The sequence below is a fragment of the Rana temporaria genome, chromosome 3 (assembly GCF_905171775.1).
Source record: "Rana temporaria chromosome 3, aRanTem1.1, whole genome shotgun sequence".
NCBI lineage: Eukaryota > Metazoa > Chordata > Amphibia > Anura > Ranidae > Rana > Rana temporaria.
The window spans coordinates 310379917-310404385 of record NC_053491.1 but is presented as its reverse complement, the minus strand read 5'-3'; the positions used below and the strand labels follow the sequence as shown (position 1 = coordinate 310404385).

The following is a 24469-nucleotide window of genomic DNA, read 5'->3' as shown; positions in this document are numbered from 1 at the left end:
GACTGACTCAGCCAGACAGGAACCCGAGGAGAGAGACAGTTTTCCCCCAAATGCTGCATCAGAGAGGAGATTGGCGTGACACGTCCTGAGTCCCAGCGGGTCTCCTTCACCTCAGTCTATTCCATTGTCGGTATTCACTGCAAGGCAGAAGCCGGGAGGCGGGGCACTCGGAGGCAGAGCAGAGGGGAGAAAGTCACTGTAACGGCTACCCGGGCTAGTGAGAGGGTATCAGCCGTTGGAGAAGTCTTTTTCCCTGGCAAGCTGTGATATGCAGGTACCGCCGGTATATCCCATCGAACGCCCTTTCAAGAAACGAGACGGGCTACGTTTGCAGAGTCAAGCAGGACTGATTTTTAATGGTTCACTCTGAGATTTTATACAGTATTCAAGGCACATGAACAATCAAACTGTCCCCACCCACACATCACACCGTGGGGAAGCTTCAATCACCTTCTTTGAGCTAATTATAAACATTTCTTCATTACCAGAACTCAAACACAATGATCTCATTTAATCAATCAGTCTCTAGACGTTCCGGCACCGAGATCTACTTAACATGACCTGGCCGGGCACATTCCTTTCTCAATAGAATTCAATTAACCTTTAGAACAATATACACTCACAGATCATCACGTTAGCATACACCTGGCAAGAGGCTGTTAACTGGTAATACACAACAGAGCGTCAATTAGCATTTAGCAGTGAAAAAGTCCCTCTACAATTAACCCTTTGAGCTCAGTAACCAGTCATGCAGTCCTCTGTAGGCAGAATAGTTCATAGGTCCGTTACACTACTCCCCTTTTGTGGAACACTCCGGCAGACCCGGATTGATCCTTTTCGGGTCAACTTGGGGATGTCCGGTCTGCTGTTAAGGTAAAAGTTCAGTTTGCCTGGACAGTCCGTCGGCCTTCCCATTGGCTTACCAGGTCGGTAGCTGATGGTGAAGGTGAATAATGGAATTCAATTCTGGAACAGTCACTTGCTTTGCTCTCTCAATGGCTCCCAAAACCTGTTGCTGATGCTCTTGGGACAGATACGGCACCACCTGGATGCAAATCCCATTTAATCTTTTGACAATTTCCGCCTGTTTGTGCATTTCAATGTTCAAGCCACGGGACATCTCATAATACATGACATAGTGTCGTTGCATCTCTGATTTCTCACTGGCCAACTTGTCACATTCCCATTTTAGACTGTGATATTGTGCCGGATCTATAGTACATGTCGGGGAAGGTAGTCTTACCCGGGTCTCAGCAGCAAGCGAGTTGATTCCAGCAACGCGGGTGGTCACGGGACAAGCAGCAGCAGGGGTAGGTAAATAAGCCGAAGTCAGAGGGCCAATGTCGTTGCCCAGCACCACCTCGGCAGGTAGGTTGTCCATGATACCAACTGTGGTCTTTCCTGACCCGGCTCCCCAGTCTAAGTGCACCCGGGCGGTGGGTACGCGAAATACAGCACCCCCTGCGACCCGGACGGCAACTGTGCGGGTGGACATGTTCTCTGGCTTTACCAGATGTTTTTGAATCAGAGTGATAGTAGTCCCGGAATCTCTTAGGCCTTGTGCTACTTGTCCATTCACCCGTACCTCCTGACGGTGATGCTGACGGTTATCCAGATAGGCCGCTTGTATTGGGTCTGCCTTATACCAAATTCCCAGACATTCCTCAGGGCCCCCCTCGGTCTCCAGGCAGTGGGCCACAGAGGGACGTGATGGAGTGACCTCTGTGTTGGGTGTTGTGCGTCTCCAGTTGTTATTTGTAGCTCTCAAAGGGCAATAACGAGCAATATGTCCCGTGTCGCTGCAGTGATGGCACGTCACCCTAGGCGAATCCCGGGGGTAGTTGCTAGGCCCCTGAGGACGTGGTGGGACTGGAGCCCGAAACTCTGGGCGTGGGGTGACGGTTGGAGTACGCGGTTCTACCTTCTGAGCCAGCCGCGTAGTACCCTGGCTTACTTTCCTTGTCTCCGCGTACTCATCTGCTAGCCGAGCCGCCTCGTTTAAGTTAGCGGGACGGCGATCTCGTACCCAGTCTTGTATGTCTGCGGCCAGGTCTTGGAGAAAATGTTCCATTAGGAACAGCTGCAATACTTCCTCCCCGGTGTTGGCCTTGCACCCTTGGACCCAAAGGGATGCCACCCTTTGTAACTGGTTGGCCCATTCCATGTGGGAGTCCACAGCCTTCTTCTTGGACTCCCGGAAGCGCCGGCGGTAGGCTTCTGGCGTTACGGCATATCGGGTTAGCAGCGCCTTTTTAACTTGCTGATATTGTAAAATATCCTCTGGGGCGAGAGCCCGAAAGGCTTCATTGGCTTTGCCCGACAATTTCCCCGACAAAATAGTGACCCATTGGTCTGGTGGTACCTGGTGTAGTGAGCACTGCCTCTCAAAATCCGCCAAATATCCATCGATTTCCTCCTCACTTTCTACAAAAGCTTTAAATGCAGTGAACGGTATTTTCTTTCCTGTAGCCGCGGGTGGGGGGGTAGGAACTGCATGTGTAATGGGCTGTCTCGCTCTTACCAGTTCCAGTTCTTGTCCCCTCTTAGTTTGTATCTCTTCCCTTGCTTCCCGGAACAGCTGGTTGATTAGTTCCACGGACGTTTCTGGATACAAGGATAATCTCCGCTGTACAATCCCAGTAATTACATCTTCCTCGCTGACCGGTGCAAGGGGCTCCGTTCCTTTCATGGATCCATCCATTTCGTCCAGCTCCAGCAGGCCAGCTATCAGCTCCCTCCGTCTCTGTTGCTGGCGCTCCTACCACGACTCTCTAATAAATCTTTTAGTGTGGATTTTTTCAGCCTGGCGTACTGCGACTCCATTCAGCACTTGCTCTTTGGATAAAAGAACCATCCCAGTGCTGCCAACCAATGTAACGACTACCCGGGCTAGTGAGAGGGTATCAGCCGTTGGAGAAGTCCTTTTCCCTGGCAAGCTGCGATATGCAGGTACCGCCGGTATATCCCATCGAACGCCCTTTCAAGAAACGAGACGGGCTACATTTGCAGAGTCAAGCAGGACTGATTTTTAATGGTTCACTCTGAGATTTTATACAGTATTCAAGGCACATGAACAATCAAACTGTCCCCACCCACACATCACACCGTGGGGAAGCTTCAATCACCTTCTTTGAGCTAATTATAAACATTTCTTCATTACCAGAACTCAAACACAATGATCTCCTTGAATCAATCAGTCTCTAGACGTTCCGGCACCGAGATCTACTTAACATGACCTGGCCGGGCACATTCCTTTCTCAATAGAATTCAATTAACCTTTAGAACAATATACACTCACAGATCATCACGTTAGCATAAACCTGGCAAGAGGCTGTTAACTGGTAATACACAACAGAGCGTCAATTAGCATTTAGCAGTGAAAACGTCCCTCTACAATTAACCCTTTGAGCTCAGTAACCAGTCATGCAGTCCTCTGGAGGCAGAATAGTTCATAGGTCCGTTACAGTCACGTCTTCCTCCTCTGCCTGGGTTGGTCCTGGCAAACAATGTTTTCTCTGCAGCTGACAAAAGGCAGTGGTGGGCTGCAGAAGCCCCGCGGTGGCAAAATCAGTGGGGTTAATTCAGCCCTGTTGTTACTTCTATAGTTCCTGCCACAGCACCCCTGAAAGCAGGGAGCGGAGTGATATTCAGCTGTCAGGGGTGCTATAGCCGAAACTATAGAAATAGTATCGGCAAATGCAGCCTCTTGCCTGCTCACTCCGCGATCAGGGGCTGAACTCACAGCAAACTTAAAAGTAGTCCCACTTGCAGAGTAGCAGTGCTGCCATTGTTTATTACCCGAGGTGCTGAAATAGAGAACCTGCACATCTGCTGCACATTCTGCTGGCAAAAAAAGTCCTGGGGTGTGTCGGATGTGCCTGGGCATTAGGGTGTGCCCAGGCACACCCGGCACACTCTGTGCGCACGCCTATGCTCTCTGCATCAATCAGCAGTGGTAGGTAAACGTCTTCACAGTATATATAGTGTATATGTAGTGTGACAGTATGGTTCCTTGTTGTGGTGTCTCAACAAGTCAGGTTGAGGTGTTCCAGGATGATTGAGGATGATTGAGTAATTTGGAGGAAACCGTTTTTTCAGTTTACTCCATGGTTGGTAGAACCTGGTTTGGGACCTGGATCCTGGAGAGTTCCTATTTACATAGTTAGTCAGGTTGAAAAAAAAAAGTCCACTTAGTTCAACCAAAAAAATTAAAAATACAATCCCATACTCACAGAGGAAGGTGAAAGACCCCAGCAAAGCATGCTCCAATTTGCTTCAGCAGGGGAAAAATGTATTGATCCTCCGAGAGGCAATCAGATTTTCCCTATATCAACTTAACTATAAATGTCAGTACCCAGTTATATTATGTACATTTAGGAAAAAATCCAGGGCTTTTTTAAAGCAATCTACTGAGCTGGCCAGAACCACCTCTAGAGGGAGTCTATTCCACATTTTCTCAGCTCTTACTGTGAAGAAACCTTTCCATATTTGGAGATGAACTTTTTTTCCTCTAGATGTAAAGTGTGCCCCTAGTAATCTGGGTGGAAATCTCCAATCCTGAAACCCAGAGCCAGGACACTGATTGTGCAGGTGGGTTCTGGATTTTTGTAAGAGTCAAGACAAGGGTTTTGGTCCACCCTCAAGAGGACTCCCTGTTGGTGTAAGGGAGCAGCCACAAGCATGCAGGTGTGCACGGTGCAGTCTGACAGTGCAGACTGAGGCCCAAGCCTGTGGAATGGAGCAGCAAGGAAGCTGTGAGAGAAAGAGTGCTAACTGAGGTACAGTGTTGGTACATGATTACAGGATACCATTCCCGAAACCGTCACAGGGTTCTCTGGGAACTTCCCGGGATTTTAAGTAAATCCCAATGTCCTGCAAATCCGGGTTGAGTCCCTTTTGTGGAGCCCAGTGCTGCTCTGCACTGCAGCTGGTCGAGGCTGAGACTCGCTTAGCCAGCACACCTTCCACACCTTTCCCGCTCACTCCACTGTACATGCGGTACGAACAGAGGAGGAGGGAGGCTAGTTCTCCTCCCCATGTCTCCCTGTGCCTGCCCACAACCCTCCGCGTGCAGCCAATGCTGTCCCTAGAAAGGGGTTGTGTGGGTGGGAACTTCAAAGCAATTCACATGATGTCTGAATGAGGTTCAGGTGGGTTAACTCACCCCTCTCTCCTCCTTTCTGTCCAACAGCATTGCCTTTCTGGTCCCACTGAATTCCTGCCCCTCTGGTCAGACAACATTCCTGCCCCTCTGGTCCCACAGCATTCCTGCCTTCCTGGTCCCACAGCATTCCTGCCTTGATGTCCCACAGCATTCCTGCCTTCCATGTGCCAGTGCTCCTGCCTTCCATGAGCCATAGTGATCAATCCTTCCATGTGCCATAGTGATCCATCCTTCCTGCCTTCCATGTGCCATAGTGATCCTTCCTGCCTTTCATGCATCATAGTGATCCTTCCTGCCTTCCATGTGCTATTGTGAGCCTGCATTCTTACCTTCCATGTACTATAGTGATCTTTCCTACCTTCATTGTGCCATACTAATCCTTTCTGCCTTCCATTTACCATAGTGATCCTTCCTGTCTTTCATATTCCATAGTGATCCTTCCTGCCCTCCATATGCCATAGTGATCCTTCCTGCCCTCCATATGCCATAGTGATCCTTCCTGCCCTCCATATGCCATAGTGATCCATCATTCCTGCCCTCCATGCGCCATAATGATCCTTCCTTCCTGCCCTACATGTGCTATTGTGAGCCTTCCTTCTTACTTTCCATATAATGATCGTTCCTACATTCAATGTGAAATGATAATCCTTCCTGCCTTCCATTTACCATAGTGATCCTTTCTGCCTTCCATATGCCATAGTGATCCTTCCTGCCCTCCATATGCCATAGTGATCCTTCATGCCCTCCATATGCCATAGTGATCCCTCCTTCCTTTCTTCTATGCATCATAGTGATCACCCCAGCCTTCTGTGTACCATAGTGATCCCTCCTTACTGCCTTCCATATACCTGTCAGAAACCATGAATCAGACTGAGACAGAAGTACAGTTAAATCACACTTGTTTAATACTAATAAAAAGAGAAACAGAGTAAGCATAGTCAAAAGTCAAAATCAAGCCTAGTCCTTTTGTGCATTGAACATATGCTCAAACACTGACTAGTGCATCCCAATTAACAAATATTTCTTCAGACGCATTACACCAGTATCTGTATTACAATCATTCACTAACACTGTTCAATCATGGCACGTCACGGATCTGGTGGTCAGATTACTGGGGGGGGTTGGGGAAGACCCAGCTGTTATGGTGCACGCTGGCACCAATGACAAAGTCAGAGGTAGATGGAGTGTCCTAAAGAACGATTTTAGGGACTTGGGAGCTAAATGGAGGAAAAGGACCTCCACGATATTATTCTCAGGAATACTACCGGTACATCGAGCCACACCAGAAAGGCAGAGGGGGATTAGGGAAGTAACAAGTGGCTGAAGAGCTGGTGTAGTAAAGAGGGGTTTTGGTTCCTGGAGGACTGGGCCGACTTCTCAGTCGATAACCAGTACTATAGAAGGGACAGACTGCACCTAAATGAGAAGGGTGCAGATCAGCTGGGAATAAGGATGGCCAAAAAGTTAGAGGGGTTTTTAAACTAGGAGACGGGGTGGAGCGTCCAGAGATAGATATAGTCAGTGTGGAACATATTCAAGAGGGTAGTATTAGGGGCATTGGAGGTAGGGTAACCAAAGCACATAAACCCAAGGTAAGTAGAGTAGAAGGTCCTAGTTGCAATCTCGGAACACCCAAGAGGATAGTATGTGACCGGTCAAAATATATTAATGCAGTTTGCACAAGAGCACCTAGATGTTCCACAGCGCTACTGGCAAAATATTCTGTGGACAGATGAAACCAAAGCGGGGTTGTTTGGAAGAAACAAACCCCACCATGTGTGGAGAAAAAGAGGCACAGCACTCCAACATCAAAACATCATACCAACTGTGAAGTATGGTGGTGGGGTGTTAGATTTTAAATGTATTGATATTATGTTATAAAGGTCTCTGAATCAATGCTTAAACATGGTAGCATTTGAAGGTTTGTTAAAGACAAACGAAGGTCAATGTAGGACAACAGAACAGATGGTAGGTTAGGCCATAACTATTCTTAAAAAACATACGTCAAGAAGATGGGTGGAGATGATACTTAAAAATACCTAAGTGGGTGTGAACGATCATCGCAACCTTCTTTGGAAACGAGCCAATTGTGCTTAGTTAGCTGTTAAACCTGTATAAATGTACACGTGGTAAGCTTAGCAAGTTAGGAAAACCTCAGGGTCATCTGACCCACGGGGGTCTCAGGGTCATCGGACTCTGCTGATGAGATGGAAGTTGGAACCCAACCTGCTAGGAGGGAAGGGACCCTCACCCAGGAGAAAGATCATAAGGGGCTCTTTCCAGCAGAGAAGATGTAACATCTATTTCCTCCTTCTGTAACTTTGTGATGCCTACCTGCCATGATGTCTGTAACAACGTAACAATGTAAGCATAAGCTGTCTGTTTGCTGTCATAATCGTTGGAAGAATAAACCATCATATAATGAAGTTATGTCTGAATATTTTGGAAGCAACGCCTGGATAGGAAGAGGTTTTTGACAACACATCGCATGACACCTGTTAGAGGCATATGTCCACTATGTCCTCTGTTCTATCTCTGTCATCCCTCTTGCCCGTGCCCCCCGGCATTTAACATTTGGCGATTGCCAGCCAGACTGGTCATTTTTTTTCCTAAAGCCTTGACAAGGGGGAAATGAAGAAATGAAGTCAAAGATGTTGTTCTTTCAAGTCTTGAAGAAAAATACGACCAAATGAACCTAGAAGCAAAAAAAGGCGTTTGTTTTCCAACAGAAGATGAGAAGGCTCTAAAACACAGGGTGAGTTTTTATTTGTTTTCTCACCTGTCAGAATGCTTGTAGATTACGAGCAGAAGAAAAAAAAAACGTACAAGGCTTACACAGGGCTACTGAGCCAAAGCTATTTTGGACAGAAGGTTTCAAGATATCATGCAAAATCCATTGAGGACTTTTCAGGTTATGGAGAAAAATCGTAGACGTTTACGTACGTGAAGAAAGCTGCCAAATAGAAGCTTCACGTTATATTTAAGGCCACCATTGTAGTCACACAGGCAGATGTACACTTTGAGTGAGCTATTGAAAGTCGGGATTTTGATGTTTGAACGGTCCAAGAATACACTATACATTATACATTCCTTTCGCATACACAAAAAGGAGAAAGACATTATTTTTTACGCACGCATCTTTACATTTGTTTACTTGAGGCTACTTTACAGCTTAAATAAACATTTACACTAACACGTGAGCCAAAAGGAACGGAAAAAGAACAAAAATAAAAAGAAGGCGGGCCAGAGGAAAAAGACAAGAACTGTTAGAAAATGAATTCTTCAAAGAAAATAAGGACATTACTCTTCCAAGATAAAGCAACGTATGAAGATACAGCAACATGAAAATGCAACAAGAAAAATCACCAAAGATAGACAATGTAACAAACAAACGAAAGAAACTAAAGTTAAGAAGACAAAGTTAAAGGACATTGCATCTCTTGTTTTTTTAAGTGTACACAGGAAAATCATTCTAAACAAGGGGTAAATATGTTTTTTATATAAGTGGGTTAACATGGGATGGTTAAAAATCTCAAGGTTCAGAAGTATATCTCAGTAATATTCGGGAATTTATATATTCTATATATATATATATATATATATATATAATGTGCAGGCATGTAAACAGTAGTGGGGTAATTAAGTAATTAATTAATTAATACCAGAGTGTAAGAAGTTCTTTAATAAGGAAATTAAGTTTAATGCTGCATATATATGTTCGGGAATATTTTAGCCTAAAACAACAGAAATGTGTTATTGCATGTCATTCAAAGCACATACAGGGGCAGAAGTTTTAAGGAAAAACTATTGATTAAAATTATGTAAGAACTGTATAAAATTCAGTTAATGGTAAACAACAAGGTATTTAGTATTTAACAAAAATCCTACAGATTTGGTTGTAGAAAATAATAAGTTAAGGATTGAGCAATTTTTACAAAAGTTTCCGAACTTGGGTTTGGTTATTTAATTAAAAGTGGTAAATTGTTCTAAATTACTAAAGTTTACACAGGAAAAAATATTAAAATATGAAAGTTTTGTTCAATCCAAAATTAGCAAAAATAGAAGAAAAAGTATTGTTAAAAGCTTTTATAATTGACTATTTCTGATGAGAATGAGAATTTTGTTTGGAGGAATTTTCTCAGGAAAATGGCCAATTCACATTTCATTAGGCTGGAACTAATCTGTGAAGTTTCATGAGATTTTCTCCTAAACAATGTTTTGTCATTATTATAATCAAGAAATGTCATATTATAACGTTATGTACATGATTTTTAGCAGATGTACAAACCAAATATGCTTTAAAATTTTTTAAAAAAGGTTAAAAATTGTAAAAACGATAAAATGAGATTGGTTGACAATTGTATAGTGAATGGTAGCTAAGACTGACGGTGACAGATCTTTCTCTGAGAGTGTGTCATTAACAGAGAAATGGAGGTCGAGTTACTAAGCAGATGGTCAGTCATGACAAGGGTTTTTTCCCCTATGGATCTGAACACGTTAGTGTTTAAACTTTTTTCAGAAATCTGAAATAAAGTTTCATGGATGGAAAAAAATATTTAGAAAGGTATTACTAACTAAAAGTAATTGTTTAAAAAAAAACCACGAGGATTTTACACCATTTGTTAAAGGTGTTATTTTTAAACATGAGGTGTCAATTCAAGGCTTTGATTAAGCTTTTGTCTGAGTGACAACTGCTTGTAAGGTCAGTTGAAATGGGACATTGAAGTTAAAATTATGCAGTATAATAAGCCACAATTATGCAAGTAAGTCATGCAAAAGTTACTTTATCAATTTTTCAGTGGATATTTATTGGGAAGAATCCATTTATATCTATATACAGTATATGTATGTATATTTATATTGGCACAGATGAAACTTTCTGAGTATCTGTCTATACTGAAAAAGTGATCTTAAGACTTGTTTGTTTAGCAGTCAGAGTGACAGGGCATGTGGTTAAATTAACCATACTGTATAAGTTGGTTAAAAAAAGAAAAATACTTAAACATGATTTAAGTTTCTTTCTGAAAAAAAGATATTTAGGATACCCAACCTAAATGTTCTTTTGCAAAATTAAAGCAATTGTAAGTAAAGTAAAGTATAAAGTAAGACAAAGTACAAGTATAGGAATTTCAGAAGTTTGTTCACAAAATATGGCTAGGCCTTTGCTAAATTTGAATAGAAATTATGTTTTGAATAAGATTTCTACTTTTTATGAGTATGTTTCATAATTTATTCCAGTAGTTAAAGTTGTGGTTAGGAATTATAATTCTGAACGTACCAAGGATATCAATAGGAATGCCAACTGAAATATCAGATTTCAATTGGGAAGGTTATTTTATTTTTTGGATACTTTCATGACCATGAAACAAGCACAACTAAAATTCTATTTTGGTTATTACTTCTAGTTTTTTCAAATTATTTTTTGATTATGTTATCAAGGATCAACATTTTTGGATGAACTTCAATGATTTATTCATATGGATTTACATCAAAAGTGACATATTGATCGATTGATCATTATGTAAGGGGGAGTTGGAATGTAATTCTAATATAGAAATTTTTTGAATTTTTTGAAATATGGAAAAATAGTTGTTATATTTTGGTTTCTAAATCTTTTATAAGAATACATATTGATACACATAAAATTATTATTTCACATAGAATAATTAATTTTTTATTCATTTTTATAGAACACATAACTTGGGAAAGTTGGATGGATAGTTTGTTATTACAAGTATGTATAACAAAGTATACATTTGAAGTATTAATATAGTTAAAAAACATACAAGCTTGTGTGGAAGAAAAAGATTTTAAAGTATCTAAACAGAATTATTGTTGAATTAAATAATATGGAACATTGAAAAATAAATAAAAGAAAGAGTTGCTTGCCTTTTCATGGATAGATAAATAAATGATATGGATAGATAAATAAATTATATAGATAGATAAATAAAATGAATAGATTAAAAAGATAGAAAATAAATAGAAAAAGATAGAATATATAAAAATACGACAATCAAATAATGGGAAAGTTATGTTTTTATGTATCCACAAACAAATAGATTATGTATTATGTTTATAATTGTTCAGTGTCTAGGATAATGTATAAAAAACTTATACTGAAGAAATTTGGTTATTGAAATTTCAAAAGAAATTAAAACATTGTATTTATTAATTAATATTATAGAGAAATATAATTTGATACATCAAAAATATATTTATTTCTTCTTTATGATAAAATATAAAATAATTATATGATATGGTTGAAGTTATAAGAAGTAAAATTTATGAAGATAAAGGAAGAAAATTTTTAATAGTACATCATTTAGATGGAGAATAAATTAAAAATTAATTAATAATATGATAATTTATAGTTTCTTAAAGAAATGAAATGGTTAAATATTTCACAAGAATATCTCTGAATTTTGGAAAAAGTTTATGTACAATATCTGAAATGTTAAATTGTATTGTTTGTATTGGAAAAAAAGTAAATCAGAAACCTTTAGTATTTAAGATGAATGCACTTATTTTATTTGTTAATTACAGTGCATTAAGGGGGAATTGTTAGATTTTAAATGTATTGATATTATGTTATAAAGGTCTCTGAATCAATGCTTAAACATGGTAGCATTTGAAGGTTTGTTAAAGACAAACGAAGGTCAATGTAGGACAACAGAACAGATGGTAGGTTAGGCCATAACTATTCTTAAAAAACATACGTCAAGAAGATGGGTGGAGATGATACTTAAAAATACCTAAGTGGGTGTGAACGATCATCGCAACCTTCTTTGGAAACGAGCCAATTGTGCTTAGTTAGCTGTTAAACCTGTATAAATGTACACGTGGTAAGCTTAGCAAGTTAGGAAAACCTCAGGGTCATCTGACCCACGGGGGTCTCAGGGTCATCGGACTCTGCTGATGAGATGGAAGTTGGAACCCAACCTGCTAGGAGGGAAGGGACCCTCACCCAGGAGAAAGATCATAAGGGGCTCTTTCCAGCAGAGAAGATGTAACATCTATTTCCTCCTTCTGTAACTTTGTGATGCCTACCTGCCATGATGTCTGTAACAACGTAACAATGTAAGCATAAGCTGTCTGTTTGCTGTCATAATCGTTGGAAGAATAAACCATCATATAATGAAGTTATGTCTGAATATTTTGGAAGCAACGCCTGGATAGGAAGAGGTTTTTGACAACACATCGCATGACACCTGTTAGAGGCATATGTCCACTATGTCCTCTGTTCTATCTCTGTCATCCCTCTTGCCCGTGCCCCCCGGCATTTAACATGGGGGCACCATGGTTTGGGGCTGCTTTGCTGCGTCAGGGCCTGGACAGATTTCTATCATCGAAGGAACAATGAATTCCCAAGTTTATCAAGACATTTTGCAGGAGAACTTAAGGCCATCTGTCCACCAGCTGAAGCTCAACAGAAGACGGGTGTTGCAACAGGACAACGACCCAAATCATAGAAGTACATCAACAACAGAATGACTTAAAAATAAGAAAATACGCCTTGTGGAGTGGCCCAGTCAGAGTCCTGACCTCAACCCGATTGAGATGCTGTGGCATGACCTCAAGAAAGCGATTCACACCAGACATTCCAAGAATATTGCTGAACTGAAACAGTTCTGTAAAGAGGAATGCTCAAGAATTACTCCTGACTGCTGTGCACGTCTGATCTGCAACTTCAGGAAACATTTGGTTGAAGTTATTGCTGCCCAGTGGCGTTGCTAGGTAGGTACGGTGACACCTTCGAGGGTGACAAAAGAGCTGGCTCCCATATGATTTTTTTTTTAGCCAGTGAACACCTCCGGCGCGGCGCGCGCTGCAGCTGTGCATGTCTGGCTTTGTGTACTCCAAGTCCTCCCCTCTCACTACTTCGCTGCTGAGCTTTTCACTCCCTCCTCCACCTGGGTGGCGCGGCTGCTGCTGCACACTGTGCGTGTTCCCTTCAGCTGCCGCCCGGGTGTAATGTCACATGTACCAGAGGCATGGCCCGAGCTAGTGCGGTAACAGGCGGGGGGCGGATTACGATCGAGGTGTCCTCCGAGGTGAGCTGTTTCTATAGGTGGGGGGGTTGGCATGGTGTCCGCCACTCAGTCACACCTGAGCCGTCCAGAGCTGGTGTGGATAAGAAGAAGTGATTGTGTCCGGAGCCCTGTGTCCTGAGCTGATCTGATAAGGGGGGGGGGGGCACAGTGACTGCATATGACGGGCAAAGTGGCCACATTTGATGGGGCACAAGTGACCACATTTGACAGGGAAAAGTGGTGGCATTTGACGGGCACAGTAGCGGCATTTGTTGGGGCACAGTGGCGGCATTTGACGGGCACATTGGCGGCATTTGACGGGTACAGTGGCGGCATTAGACGGGCACAGTGGCGGCATTTGACGGGCACAGTGGCGGCATTTGATGGGACACAGTGGCGGCATTTGATGGGACACAGTGGCTTCATTTAGTGGGGCACAATTGGCTGCATATGATGGGGCACAAGTGGCTGCATATGATGGGGCACAAGTGGCTGCATATGATGGGGCACAAGTGGCTGCATATGATGGGGCACAAGTGGCTGCATTTGATGGGGCACAAGTGGCTGCATTTGATGGGGCACAAGTGGCTGCATTTGATGGGGCACAAGTGGCTGCATTTGATGGGGCACAAGTGGCAGCATTTGATGGGGTACAAGTGGCAGCATTTGATGGGGTACAAGTGGCTTCATTTTATGGGGCACAGTGGTGACATTTGCCGGGCACAGTGGCGGCATTTGACGGGCACAGTGGCGGCATTTGACGGGCACAGTGGCGGCATTTGATGGGACACAATGGCTTCATTTAGTGGGGCACAAGTGGCTGCATATGATGGGGCACAAGTGGCTGCATATGATGGGGCACAAGTGGCTGCATATGATGGGGCACGAGTGGCTGCATATGATGGGGCACAAGTGGCTGCATATGATGGGGCACAAGTGGCTGCATTTGATGGGGCACAAGTGACTGCATTTGATGGGGCACAAGTGACTGCATTTGATGGGGCACAAGTGACTGCATTTGATGGGGCACAAGTGACTGCATTTGATGGGGCACGAGTGACTGCTTTTGATGGGGTAAAAGTGGCAGCATGTTATGGGGCACACGTGGCGGCATTTGACGGGCACAGTGGCAGCATTTGACGGGCACAGTGGAAGCATTTGGCGGGCACAGTGGCGGCATTTGACGGGCACAGTGGCGCCATTTGACGGGCACATTGGCTTCATTTAGTGGGGCACAACTGGCTGCATATGATGGGGCACAGTGACTGCATATGATGGGGCACAAGTGGCTGCATATGATGGGGCACAAGTGGCTGCATATGATGGGGCACAAGTGGCTGCATTTGATGGGGCACAAGTGGCTGCATTTGATGGGGCACAAGTGGCTGCATTTGATGGGGCACAAGTGGCAGCATTTGATGGGGTACAAGTGGCAGCATTTGATGGGGTACACGTGGCTTCATTTTATGGGGCACAGTGGCGGCATTTGACGGGCACAGTGGCGGCATTTGACGGGCACAGTGGCGGCATTTGATGGGACACAGTGGCTTCATTTAGTGGGGCACAAGTGGCTGCATATGATGGGGCACAAGTGGCTGCATATGATGGGGCACAAGTGGCTGCATATGATGGGGCACAAGTGGCTGCATATGATGGGGCACAAGTGACTCCATTTGATGGGGCACAAGTGACTCCATTTGATGGGGCACAAGTGACTGCATTTGATGGGGCACAAGTGACTGCATTTGATGGGGCACAAGTTACTGCTTTTGATGGGGCACGAGTGACTGCTTTTGATGGGGCACGAGTGACTGCTTTTGATGGGGCACAAGTGGCTGCTTTTGATGGGGCACAAGTGGCTGCATTTGATGGGCACAGTGGCAGCATTTGATGGGCACAGTGGCAGCATTTGATGGGCACAATGGCAGCATTTGATGGGCACAGTGGCAGCATTTGATGGGCACCGTGGCAGCATTTGATGGGCACCATGGTGGCATTTGATGGGACACAAGTGGCTGCATTTGATGGGACACAAGTGGCTGCATTTGATGGGACACAAGTGGCTGCATTTAATGGGACACAAGTGGCTGCATTTAATGGGAACAGTGGCAGCATTCGATGGGACACAGTGATGGCATTAGATGGGCACAAATGGTGGCATTAGACTGGGCACAGTGGCTGCATTTGATGGGGCACATCTCTTCTGAGAGCTGTCATTAGTTGCTAGGACCGCCAGCATGCTAGCAACCAATTGTGTCATGTGTTCCTGCCCCCTGCAGAGTGCTTCTCCTGTTCAGATACTGTCTTCTGCTTGCTGACTACAGGGCTTTGTAGCAACACGACTTGTTGTCGGCAGGCCACAGTATCTTGCCATCTTCCCTGCGACCATCAGATCCCGTCCAGCACGCAACACACCGTGTCAGCAGGTTAGTTCCAAAATCAAATCAAAATTATTGGGGAGGGGGGGCGACACCATGTTTTACCGCACCAGGTGACACCAACCCTTGTGACGCCACTGTTGGAGGAGGTTCAACCAGTTCACAACCACGGGTTCACATACTTTTTCCACCTGCACTGTGACTGTTTACATGGTGTGTTCAATAAAAACATGGTAACATTTAATTATTTGTGCGTTATTAGTTTAAGCAGACTGTGATTGTCTAGTGTTGTGACTTATGCCGCGTACACACAGTAGTTTTTTGTCTTGTAAAAAAAAAAAGTTTTTTCTCATGAAAAAAACAAAGTTTTTCAAACTTCATTTTTAAAAAACTACGTTGCCTACACACCATGGTTTTTTTTTAAATCCTCTAGCAAAGCGTGGTTACGTTCAGCACGTACGGCGGCACTCTGTTCCATTCAAGCTTGTGTCATAACTTGCTTCTGAGCATGCGCAGGTTTAAAAACGTAGTTTTAGCCTACACACGATCATTTATGACACAAAAAACGACATTTTGAAAAACGACATAAAAAATTGAAGCATGTTCAAATTTTTTTTTTGTAGTTTTTCAGAAGACATAAAACAACGTTTTCCCCACACGGTCATTTTAAATGACGTTTTTAAAAATGTCGTTTTTTTTCATCACAAAAAAACAACCATGTGTACGCGGCATTAGATGAAGATCAGATCACATTTTATGACCAATTTGTGCAGAAATCCATATCATTCCAAAAGGGTTCACATACTTTTTCTTGGAAGGACAGAGAGCATTTACTAGCAGTCTCAAAGGACATGTCCCCTGGAACACCTGAAGTAAAAAATAACTGAAACCTTGTCAGTGGCCCAACAGAAGGATGTTAAAGAGTTTGTAAATAAAAATAGAGACTTTTTCCCTCACCTGCCCGGACTGACCACAAATATGCAGCATGACATAATCACGAAACATGTGTCATGAAGATGAGGCTGTATACTTAGCGTACACCATATCATCTGGGCTAATATGCACACATTCCGTCTAATGATATAATGCCTCTTACCTAGCACTCTATTTGCCGTTTATCCCCAAGTAAACAGACATCACTACAGCGTGCGTCTCAGCTCCATCAGTATGAATGCCCAGAGACCAGTCTGCTTGGCTTTTTATTCCAACAACACAAAAGCTAAGAAACAGAAAGTGATCGCCACAATAGTCAATCGCTACCTCAATACAAAATGACGTCACAAGAAAGGACAAACAGGAAATCTTTCCAACAGGATGAGTTAATACAAACAACCAATGAATAATGGCTAAAGGAGTCCTATGGGTGTGTCTGAGCAGAGACAGGGTGTATTGCCTTTCCTGGGACAAAGGAAGCTGCATGGCTGAACAAACATGGACTCCGTCTCTGATCATAACAACCCAAAGGCTCCCGTATTACCGCTGATAGGAATCATTATTCTGCGTTGTTCCAGAGAACAACACATACCCGGATTATACTATCGTTCCTTGTGGATGAGAGGCTATCTGCAGGTGTACGCTACAAATCTCGACCTGTGCTGATCAGACACAGCAGAGACACGAGCGTACATCCACCTATAACTGATAATGTCCTTGCAAGAGCAAACATATCCCCCCCAGACGATCGTTTTGTGCAATGCACAGGAGCCCTTTTGCTGGCGGACTATGCCCACTCTGCAAACACCTCTCTCCAATCCCAGGAAGTTTTCCACTACCAGACGGGACTCAACCAGCGACAGTCTGCCCTAGTCAGCTCTTTAGCAGGCTGTGGAAGTACTAACACTGGGCGACACTATGACAATACATATTAAATACATCTTCATAACATTTCCACAACACAAGGCCTCTGCGTAAATGTAAAGCCCTACAGAATACCCAAAAATAGGCAAGAAGCATTTGCAAATTAAATAATGAATATGTTAGAGTTGGATGTGATAAAGGTGTCCCACAGTGATTGGTCCCAAAACCAGATGGAACTATAAGGCCCCGTACACATGGTCGGTTTGGTCCGATGAGAATGAACCAAAGTTCATTTTCATCGGACCAAACCGACCGTGTGTATAGGCTATCGGTCTGTTTTCCTTCGGTCCAAAATTTTAAAACATGCTTCAAAACCGAACCGATGGACCGCTGCCCCATCGGACCAAACCGATGGTTAGTACAGAAAAGCATCGGTTCAAAACCCGCGCATGCTCAGAATCAAGTCGACGCATGATTGGAAGCATTGAACTTCGTTTTATTCAGCACGTCGTGTGTTTTACGTCACCACGTTCTGACCCGATCGGATTTTGAACTGATGGTGTGTACACACATCAGGCCATACGGCCACTTCAGAGGTGAACCGATGAAAACGGTCAGTCAGACCATTCTCATCGGTTTTGTCCGACTGTGTGTACGGGTCCTAAGGTTTTGTAATGATTTCAGGAAGTTGAACAGCGTATTCAAATTTTATGCATACTCAATGCCTGGGGTCAAAAAGTTTGTTGACAGATTGGGAAGTGCCCGGTACATAACTACGTTAGATCTGACTAAAGGTTATTGGCAGATACACCTAACAAAATCTGCAAAAAAGAAAACAGGGTTTTCTACCCCCCAAGGGGTATTTCCAGTATAAGTGGATGCCTTTTAGTTTGCATGATGCGTCTGCCTCATTCCAGAGAATGATGGATAAGACATTAAGACCACATGGCCAATATGCAGCCGCCTATTTGGACGATGCGGTCATCCACAGCCCAGATTGGGAATCTCATTTCCCCCGGGTGCAAGCAGTAGTAGATTCCCCATAAGCGTGCCATATGCTTGGAGGAGGCCAAATAACTTTGCTACATTATTGGTCAAGGGCAGTTGGTGCATTTCTTGGGACCACAAGATATTATAGATGTTTTATACCCAATTTTGCCACCATTGCAGCCCCACTGACAGATCTGACAGGTTGGTCATGATTAAGTGGAAGCCTGATGCCGTGCACACACGGTCATTTTTTGTAATGAAATAAAACGATGTTTTAAAAAATGTCATTTAAAATTATCGTGTGTGGGCTTTATGACGTTTTTTGTCTTCTAAAAAACGACCAAATTTTTTTTTTACACATGCTTCAATTTTTTATGTAATTTTTCAAAATGTCGTTTTTTTTTGTGTCATAAAAAAATGATCGTGTGTGGGCTAAAACAAAATTTTTAAACCCGCGCATGCTCAGAAGCAAGTTATGACGCAAGCTTGAATGGAACAGAGTGCCGTCGTACGTGTTGTACGTAACCGCGTTTTGCTAGAGCATTTTGAAAAAACGATGGTGTGTAGGCATCGTCATTTTTTCTTTACAAGACAAAAAACGACCGTGTGTACGCGGCATCAGGCAGAAAAGGCATTTTATTTGTTGAAACAAGCTCTTTGTGTAAAACCTGTGATCGTGACCCCAGAGTTCACAAAGGAGTTTGTGGTACATACAGACGCCACAACTCTCAAATGGATGTGTGATAACAAGGAGAAAAACAGTTGTGTCAGAAGGTGGTTCCTTGCTCTTCAAGCATTTAAAGTAACAGAAAGTACATATTACTTACAGCAGTGCACATCATGTAACCCACGCCAAAATCAAATCGGCATTGTTCATTCATTGAATATTGAAGTCCCGGCAGCTGTGGAAGAGATGGCCAGTCATGTGCAAATGGATCATCACGCAGACAATCATATGAACTGTAATTAAAAAGAAGTGTGAGAATCAGAGAAACTGAAGAAAAAATTTGAAAGTTTGAACTGCAACAAATATAAAGTGCAACTATGTGCAGCAATGAGATATTAATGTCAATAAGTTTTTTTCGAGAAGTTTTCTATTTTCACAAAGTAATTCAAAGCATTTGGTGTACATAAAGAAAAACAAAATAAAGATAACAGTATAAAAGAGAGTCAGGTGTTATCCATTTACTCTGTTCTGGCAGTAAAACTGTCTGGTATTCCGAGGTAACATTAGCGTATGCATTCATAAGAGACCAAGCCTATGCATTGTGCATGCTTACTCTCAATCTAGAGGACCCGACCTCCCACCCCACACACCCCTATAGGGATCACACTGTGCTGCCGGGCCATAGGCCACACCCCCCCCCCATTCTTGCTATTTATTATGACACATATGCTTTCTGTGATCAAATAAGTCCCAAAGGGCTAAACTTTGTGCAACACAATGATGAAAGTATGACAGTATGATTACAATAAATCAAAAGAAAAAATAGGAGTCAAACAAAACTAGGGTAAAAAACAATAAATGCAGTTAGTCACTTTAAACAATGATCTGCCGAACTGAAAACCTTCATACAGAGCAATCAGATTTAACTATCATGTTATACCATTTGTTCCATGGTTCCCAAACCTTATTGATTGTAAGGTATTTACCCACCCCAGAGGCAAAGAGTTGTTCGTATGTACCATGGGTATCAATTATCTATATAACTTCCTGAAGGGTTGGATGTATTGTATCTTTCCAATGCCTAACCAGGGCAGGTCTAGCTGCTAATAAGATGTGGGATAGTAAAGTTCTTAGTTGGTGAGGAACTAAATTCATACCCAGAAATAGCGACGCCATCCCTGGTGCAGGCTCCAGTTGAATTTTAAGTGTCTGAAGAATGAGGTTATAAATCAACTTCCAGTACTCCGATATATTGGGACAGGACCATAGGGTGTGGAATAGTGTACAGTACCTGTTCCCTCACATTTTCTCCAGCATTGGGCACATTTGAACAGTCTACTGGGAGTGAGATACCATCTTAATAAATTTTTCTGGAAAAGTTCCCATAGGTTGGCACATTTGGTTGAAGAATATGTTGTGGTTAAAGCCATTTGCCATTGATCTTCTGAATAAACTTTACCAAATTCCCTCTCCCAGGCTTGCATATTGGAGGATTTTGTAAACACTAGTTTGTTTTGAAGATGGGAATAAAACAGCGATATACCCCTAGTGTTCAATAGGTAATATTGAGATACTTGCCAAGGGAGGGAGGTGGAAAACTTAGTGAGCCATTTTAGTAGGTGTGAGACCTGTAGGTATCTATAATGTTCATTTAAAGGAATAGAGAATTCCAACTGAAGGGCCCTAAAAGTTTTAAGAGCAGGTCCCACAAAGAGGTCCTCCAGTTCCAGTTCCCTGTTAGATCTCCAGTGCACTAGAGAAATGCCTGGTATTAATAGGGAAAGTGCAGATAGGGGGAATTTCAGTGGGATACGTTTAAAACTAGGGGAAACATGTGTAGTTAGTGTTTGCCACGCTTCGAGAGATGCTTGTATGGTCGGTCCCATACTAGGGGTTGGACGTGGAAGGAAAGGACTTGGCATCAAGTAATTGTAAAGATTCTGACCTGGAATCTGTTGTTGCTCAAGTAGAGCCCATAAGGTAGGCAGGGAAGGATAGAACCAGCTCTTCAATTGGGCTATGATAGCGGCTGTATAGTAGTCTCTGATGTGTGTGTGGCCTATGCCACCCGCTGTCCTATGTTTTATAATCTTGATAATTGCGAATCGGGCATCGGGAATAGGTAGTGTTCTAAAGATGTAGATCATTTGTCGAAGAATCTGTATTTTAAAAGCAGCCAACATCATCACCAGGCTTCAATGGCTCAGATCTCGGTCTTCAGTCCATACATTCACCAAATTCTATCAAATAGATGTAAGAGGACATGATAATTCTGCCTTTGGGCGTAGTGTACTGCAGGCAGCAGTCTAGGGCTTCTTGTCCGTTTACGGCCGTCTCGGATATGTGTCCCCCCCCCCCCTTCATATTAAGCATTGCTCTGGGACGTCTTATTATGTAATGATTTAAGGCTCTGGGTCCCGTGGTGTACGATGGAGAAAATAGGATTTTTAAAAACAGCTTACCTGTAAAATCCGTTTCTTGGAGTACACCCCGGGACACAGAGGCCCCCCTTTCGTATGGGAACCTTACTGCTTTACTACAAAACTAAGGTACTTCCCTGATGGGAGGGGTTATATGGAGGGGAACTGTCTTTGATTGGTTGTGCCAGTGTCCAATCACTTCTGGTGACCATACAACCCATTATGTAATGATTTAAGGCTCCGTGGTGTACTCCAAGAAAATAATTTTATAGGTAAGCGGTTATTAAAAATTCAATTTTTTTTGTTAAAATGGGCACTGAAAAGGCACTATAAAGTGATGGCTAACATTTTGTTAGAGTAGAAAACTCTTAAAATACCCTGAGCATGTATTAACCACTTCCGGACCGCCCGCCGTCGTTTTACGACGCTACTTTGAAAAGGAATACAGTTTTTATGGAAGCAGCTAGCTACCATAACCTCAGTATCTTCTTCAAGTGTGGGCGGTCCATTTCAAGATAAAAGTGGTCTCTGCGGCGAATCACTGTGATTTCACTTTTATCGCGGTGGGAGGCGGCACCCCTCCCGCTGCTCTCCGGTGCCCTCCGCCGTTTACTGGAGCCATCGACGATCAAATCCTTCTCCTGGCCTGGCATGGAGATGAGTGAGGGGGTAGATGGCCCTCACCCGCCTCCATAAAATAAATTGAGGGCGGAAGCGACGTCAAAATGTCACTTCCGCCCAATGCTCTTAAAAGGGACATTTTATGACATTCATTTTTTTTTATAGCATTTTAGTGTAAATATGAGATCTGAGGTCTTTTTGACCCCAGATCTCATATTTAAGAAGTATTGTCATTCTTTTTTTGTTATTACAAGGGATGTTAAACATTGCCTATGGACATTTTTAAGGGTAAAAGTTTGTTGCCATTCCACGAGTGGACGCAACTTTGAAGTGTGACTTGTTGGGTATCAATTGATTCGGTGTAGCATTATCTTTCACAATATAAGAAAAAATTGGGCTAACTTTACTCTTGTCTTATTTTTTTATTCCAAAAAGTGATTTTCTTTTTCCAAAAAAAGTGTGCTTGTAAGACTGATGCGCAAATACGGTGTGACAACCGCCATTTTATTCTCTAGGGTGTTAGAATATATATATATAATGTTTGGGGGTTCAAAGTAATTTTCTAGCAAACTAACTAACTTGTAAACACCAAATCTCAGAAAGAGGCCCGGTCCCTTAAGTGGTTAAATGGAACTGAATTCTGCTAATCACTTTGACATTCTAGTGAATTAAACAAAAGCATATCTTAACTCAAAACCTGAACATATTATATACTGCAGCTTAGTAGTCCTAAAATGTGGTGGCTACATTTGTTTTTATATCCAGGCAAAGAACATGTTCAGCAAGTACCTTTTCTTCAGTTCACCATGTAATGGAGATAAACATAGACAGACATGTATGAAGTCCAGCCATTTAACTGCCATGGCTTCTCCCATTAAATGCCTTAGAAAAATTAGTTTAGCCACAGGAGGTGTGTTATTTGGAGAAATACCAGGTGAAAATAAATCTAATGCAGCCACTGATGCATTACATGTTCATGTACACTAGGGTATTAGAAATTTGTGAAAATTGTGACCTGTAACAGTAAACTAAGCAAAACAAAATATTTTCTAATGTGACATAATTAGGAAATCTGCCTTTCAATTTACAGAAGTAAAAAAAAAATGTAACTGCTCACCTTAGATAACGACTAAGTTCTTGCTGACTACATTGAGACCAGTGGAAACGGTGAAATGCAGCTTGTACAAGCGGTGCCATAATGCTTCCCATCCTGACTTCATCTCCACACCTATTTCCTTGTCCATCATGTTCCATTCCTAACCTAGGATAAGCATATATTAAAACTATGATATGTAGATCAATATATTAGGTACACATTCATGCCAAGGTGTCATCATGTCGGACAAGATGGCGTCTACTCAAGATACAGAGAGAGTTTACATCACATGTTGCTATACATGACATATACAATTTTCCCTATATGCCCTCCAGTGGACCTTATACCTTACTTTGTTGATTGTCATGCTTCAGGTTACTTGGCCTATCAAGGGAACCTACAGCCTGTGCTCACTAATGACTGATTTAAAGTGGTAGTAAAGACACTTGCTTTACTTGCACCTACAGGCAGGGATGGACTGGCCATCGGGACTACCGGGAGATTCCCGGTGTGCCGATGGCTACCTGTCAATTGCCAACAGCTGGCGCTCGACGGGTAGATCGAGATTTAGCAACTTAGCCAGCATGAGTAGCGCAGGCAGGAAGCGTGTGTAATAAGTTCAGTGTCTCATCATATGTCTCGCTGCGGCTGCTTCCCGCCCCCCGGTGGCCCCTCCTCTCTTCTCGCCCATCCCCATTTGACATCAGCTGGGATGGACGAGAAGAGAGCAGGGGCCTCCGTGGGGCGGTGGGGACTCCAGTTTACACACACAGCTCCCGGTTCTCGCACTGTCACAAATGATTGTGGGTGCTTGGCGGTCATCGCGTCTGTCGGGCACTCACATCCGCTCCAGAGGTGAGCAGCGGGTGCGTGCGTGCCTCAGGTGGCGCGCACGCACCCCTAGTGGCCACAGGGCAAAGCGACGTAACATAACGTCATTTCGCCCAGCCGAGCCATGCAGCTGCAGTAAAACTGCGGCGGCTGGTCGGCAAGTGGTTAATTGTGCATTTTCATTTTTTATCCATTGCCCGAATATTTTTTTTTTTCCCGGTAAAAAACAACTTGTTTCTCTAAGTGAATTATGCGTCCATTTCCCTTGTTTGTCAATTAGAGCTCAAATTCTAAGTAGGTTTTGTGCCATTACATGTGCATTCTCTTCCAACACTCTATAACAGGGATCTCCAAAATATGGCCCTCCAGCTGTTGTGGACCTACACGTCCCATGAGGCAGTGTAAAACTCTGACATTCACAGACATGAGTAGGCATGATGGAATTTGTAGTTCCTGAACAACTGGAGGGGCA

General features: G+C 43.0%; 1 protein-coding gene across 3 annotated transcripts in view; it reads right to left on the bottom strand.

The window, feature by feature from the left end:
- The window catches only part of LOC120932444 (A disintegrin and metalloproteinase with thrombospondin motifs 2-like), a 1658079-nt gene that overhangs the window by 904956 nt on the left and 728654 nt on the right, over window positions 1-24469 (bottom strand). For all 3 annotated transcript variants that reach the window (XM_040344802.1, XM_040344801.1, XM_040344800.1), the window contains exons 8-9: window positions 23188-23331; window positions 19190-19322 (exon numbers count right to left, since the gene is read on the bottom strand). In XM_040344802.1, coding sequence (XP_040200736.1) covers window positions 19190-19322; window positions 23188-23331 — 277 coding nt within the window. The remainder of the gene's footprint in view (window positions 1-19189; window positions 19323-23187; window positions 23332-24469) is intronic.